The sequence below is a fragment of the Asparagus officinalis genome, unplaced genomic scaffold, assembly GCF_001876935.1.
Source record: "Asparagus officinalis unplaced genomic scaffold, Aspof.V1 AsparagusV1_Un625, whole genome shotgun sequence".
NCBI classification, from domain to species: domain Eukaryota; kingdom Viridiplantae; phylum Streptophyta; class Magnoliopsida; order Asparagales; family Asparagaceae; genus Asparagus; species Asparagus officinalis.
The window spans coordinates 11,527-15,342 of record NW_017972887.1 but is presented as its reverse complement, the minus strand read 5'-3'; the positions used below and the strand labels follow the sequence as shown (position 1 = coordinate 15,342).

Below are 3,816 nucleotides of genomic sequence, written 5' to 3'. Positions count from 1 at the left end.
TTATGCTACAGGAATAAATGATTTGCTTTTGTAATAGGTTTATGTGGTTTAGTTCTGATATCTTCTAACTCCCTTTGTAGCCTGCTTCACCCACTACTTTGGGAAAGGAGATGACAAATTTTTCTTTCATACTAAGTGAAGTAGGGAAGACCTTTACAGAAGTGCAACTATTGGGCAAGTGTGCTGGAGCTGTTGGAAACTACAATGCACATAAAGTTGCATATCCTGATATTGATTGGCCAACTGTTGCAGCTGAGTTCGTGACCTCTTTGGGGTTAGGTTTCAACCCTTATGTGACACAGACATGTTTATTTACTTCTACTACTTTTCTCTTTGCAAGGTTTTACCTATCTGATTCATTTCAGCTTGATGGATTTTTTTTTGCGTAATTAAGTAATGCATAGACGAGTTTGATATGGTTTTTTCTTTGTGGATGACTTGGATAGGTTTCATTAATGGGATGAGTACTTTATTTACCTGTTTTGACACTGTTGCTTGTATTCCTTGTTCTCTGCTTGATCTAGTTTACTAGTAAACAGTCCTTGTGAAGATTTAGGCAACTATACAAACTGTATAAGTGTATAACTAATAGAGCCTGGGATTTTCTTTAATATGAGTTTTGCATTCGACTCAGGTGACTGAAATGTAGGTTTTTTTTGCCATTTCACGTTTCAAGAGTTTACAAAAGGTGATTCATATAGTAAGTAGATACTACCATGTGCATGCTTGATAATAAGTAGATACACTTGCAGGTTATCCATCTATCTTGGAATTACAGTACATTTATCAATTAGCCTATTCTACACCAACCAGTTAGTGCATAAATAATAATGGAATTGTAGCGCCAGCTAATAATTTTGTTAAGTTTGTATTGTCTGAAAGGTTACGTCAATGTGGCCTATGAATGGAATGACACTTGACTTGCATGCATACTCTCTTTCTGAGCCTGTTGCTTGCTCCGTGTGCAGATTGAGCCGCATTACTATATCGCAAGGCTTTTCAATGCAGTTGTTCAGTTTAATAACATCCTGACTGATTTTGATCGGGACATATGGAGCTATATTTCGTTAGGTTATTTTAAGCAGGTAACTTTCTTATGCTTGACCACATGCCCCTAAAATATTAGGACCTATTTTAGCTCCCAAACTTCCAATTTGGAACTAAACAATTTCATGATAATTTTGCTTTCTAGATGACCAAGGCTGGGGAGATTGGATCTTCAACTATGCCTCATAAAGTTAATCCCATTGATTTTGAGAATAGTGAGGGCAACTTGTGTTTGGCTAATGCTATTTTATCTGCTCTTAGCTCGAAATTGCCCATCTCTCGTATGCAGGTGTGTATTATTTACTTTTCCACCTTTATTCATGGTTCTTGAGGAGTACCTAATGTGAAGTTTAGTGCTATATCACAGTTCAAAAAACACGTCTTTAGTGTCTCATTCTGGTAAAGTGATACTATACTTATTGCATGTGTAATCATTGACAGAGGGATTTGACCGATTCCACTGTTTTGAGGAATTTGGGTATTGGATCTGGGTATTCTCTCTTGGCATACAAAAGTGCACTACAAGGAATCCAGAAGCTTCAGGTTAGTAGTAAAATCTGTATGAGATGGTTATCACTAGAGAGTTAGATATAAAGCTAGATGTGTTATTGGTAGGAAATGTGCCGCTGTTGTCGTTCTTTGCTTCATGTATGTTGTTTATTCTATTCTTGCTTTAGCTATTTGGGTTGGGCATATGTTGAATTTGAATTCGTCACTAATGCAAGATGCTAAATTCTGTTAATTACAAGATCATAGAAATGTGGAGGATCCATTTCAAGATGAATTCTTGTCTTGCTGTCAACATAATTTCTATCCAATTTACATCCATCTAATAATATATATGATTTTTACGGATGTTTAAGTTTTTTTCTATATAAGTATTTCTTTTCTAAAATTGTACTAACCATTTCCCTCAAAAATATTGTATGAACTATGTCTTTGCTATCCTTTTTAATTTCCTTTAGATCTATTATTTGGGATCCATAACTATGATATCTGACATGATTCTTTTGAAAAAATTCTGTCTGTACGTCCTAGTAGTTGATGCGAAGAAAGATACATCTAAAAGTGGCAAAAGCTCCTTTTTTGCTCAATATGTTGCCGATGTATAAAGACAATCCCAATGTTAACATTTAATCAAGTTTATTCTGAAACTTGCCCAAATCAGTTTGAAGTTTAAAGCTCATTATTTTAAAGTAATAATACTTTGATTGTACATTTTTGATACAGTGCTATCAATATGTCTCATTCTAAATTACATATTTAATAATGACATAGACTCATGAAATTACACTGCTTTGTAACTCTCTTCGTTTCTTAATTCTTTATTCCTTCCCCATCATGTGTAGGTAAATAAGTCTCATCTCAATGAAGACCTGGACCAGGTGTGGGAGGTGCTTGCAGAACCAATACAAACAGTGAGTCATGACAGTGCACTGCACTTTCCTTTAGACTTTATTATGACTGCTTTTGTATAAATTTTCTTTTTTCTGCTTTTGTTGGTTATATGATGTAATATCAAAGGTCTGCTTGTATGTTGTATTGTTTAAGGTTTGATATAGGACATCTAATTCCAACTCCCCCAGCATTTTATCTATTTGAATTGACATGTGAAGTGACATTTTGCTCAATATCATTTCATAATGAAGTGACAATCAACCTTTATACACTTCTTGTTCTCATGAGACTTAATCTGTACCATTGGCAATATAAACAAGAACCTGATTATTACGATGTATTTCCATAGCCTGAGGTAGAAACACATATATCTCCTGATGAAGGTATTTAATCAACATAATCTCTCTAGCAGCAAGAGCCATAACTTGATAATTAACCTTAGCAATAAATCATGGCACGATAGTCTGCTTCATCGTGAGATCACCATATTTCCTCCAATAAAAGTACAATATCTGCCAACGAGATACTATCAAGAGTATCATTTGCTCAATCAACACCAAAATAACCAATAATATTAAAGATTAAAAGAGATCCTTGTTGCTGATGGACTCTCTCTTGTTTTCTTGCATTAGGTTATGTGCAGATACAAAGTCCCAGAGGCATATGAGAAGCTGAAGGATCTCACAAGAGGAAGAGTTGTCAGCAAGGAGAGCATTCAAAAGTTCACTAATGGCTTGCAATTGCCAGAAGAAGCAAAGAGCGTTCTCTTGAATTTGACTCCCCAGTCATACATTGGAGAAGCAGAGAAGTTGTCTAAGTCTATCTACGATCATGTGGATTTGGTGAATGAGTTCAGGCTTTTATAGTCGTTGAAACAAACGTTGAATGAACGAGTTACTAATTGAACTCTTCGTGGTTCATGTTACTTCCTCTTTGCATTTTCGTTATGAGCAAAGGCAGTTGATACCGCAAACCGTTTGTGTTTGTATTATTGTGTAAGCTTGCAAGGGTAAATTAACAAAAGGAAAATGAAATTGAATAAGCTTGTAGCATTGTTGGGTGGTCTTTAGACCGGTGCAATCAGTTTCATTTGGTTCTTTTACTAATGGCCTGGAGGAAGAAAATTGCAAGCATGAGGCTTCAAATACTCGAAATGGATCCTGGAGAAGCAACACGAGTATGTTTCCATGTATTACTAAGTTCATTGTAATCTATATTGGCTGTTTTTAAACATGCTATTTACTATTGTTTGATTATAACTTACCGTAATTTGTGACCTTGAGTTGATTTGAGTTCATGTAGGCGCTAACTTCTTAGATATGTTGTAATCCATTTTTCAGAGTAGCATACATACTGCAAATTTTATATTGA

General features: G+C 35.1%; 1 protein-coding gene across 1 annotated transcript; it reads left to right on the top strand.

Moving 5' to 3' along the window:
* Positions 1-110: 110 nt before the first annotated feature.
* LOC109828005 (adenylosuccinate lyase-like) lies at positions 111-3,333 on the top strand. The gene is made up of 6 exons (XM_020395030.1): positions 111-293; positions 969-1,085; positions 1,193-1,336; positions 1,489-1,590; positions 2,397-2,465; positions 3,078-3,333. Exons 1-6 carry the CDS (start codon positions 111-113, stop codon positions 3,309-3,311), a joined length of 849 nt encoding a protein of 282 aa, XP_020250619.1. The 3' UTR covers positions 3,312-3,333.
* Positions 3,334-3,816: the final 483 nt, after the last annotated feature.

Bases quoted from the DNA above. Each gene is read 5' to 3' on its own strand.
- LOC109828005 (XM_020395030.1), top strand. From the start codon at position 111: ATGACAAATTTTTCTTTCATACTAAGTGAAGTAGGGAAGACCTTTACA. The intron at 294-968 runs GTGACACAGACA...CTCCGTGTGCAG, and splicing joins GGTTAGGTTTCAACCCTTAT to ATTGAGCCGCATTACTATAT. The intron at 1,591-2,396 runs GTTAGTAGTAAA...CATCATGTGTAG, and splicing joins AAGGAATCCAGAAGCTTCAG to GTAAATAAGTCTCATCTCAA.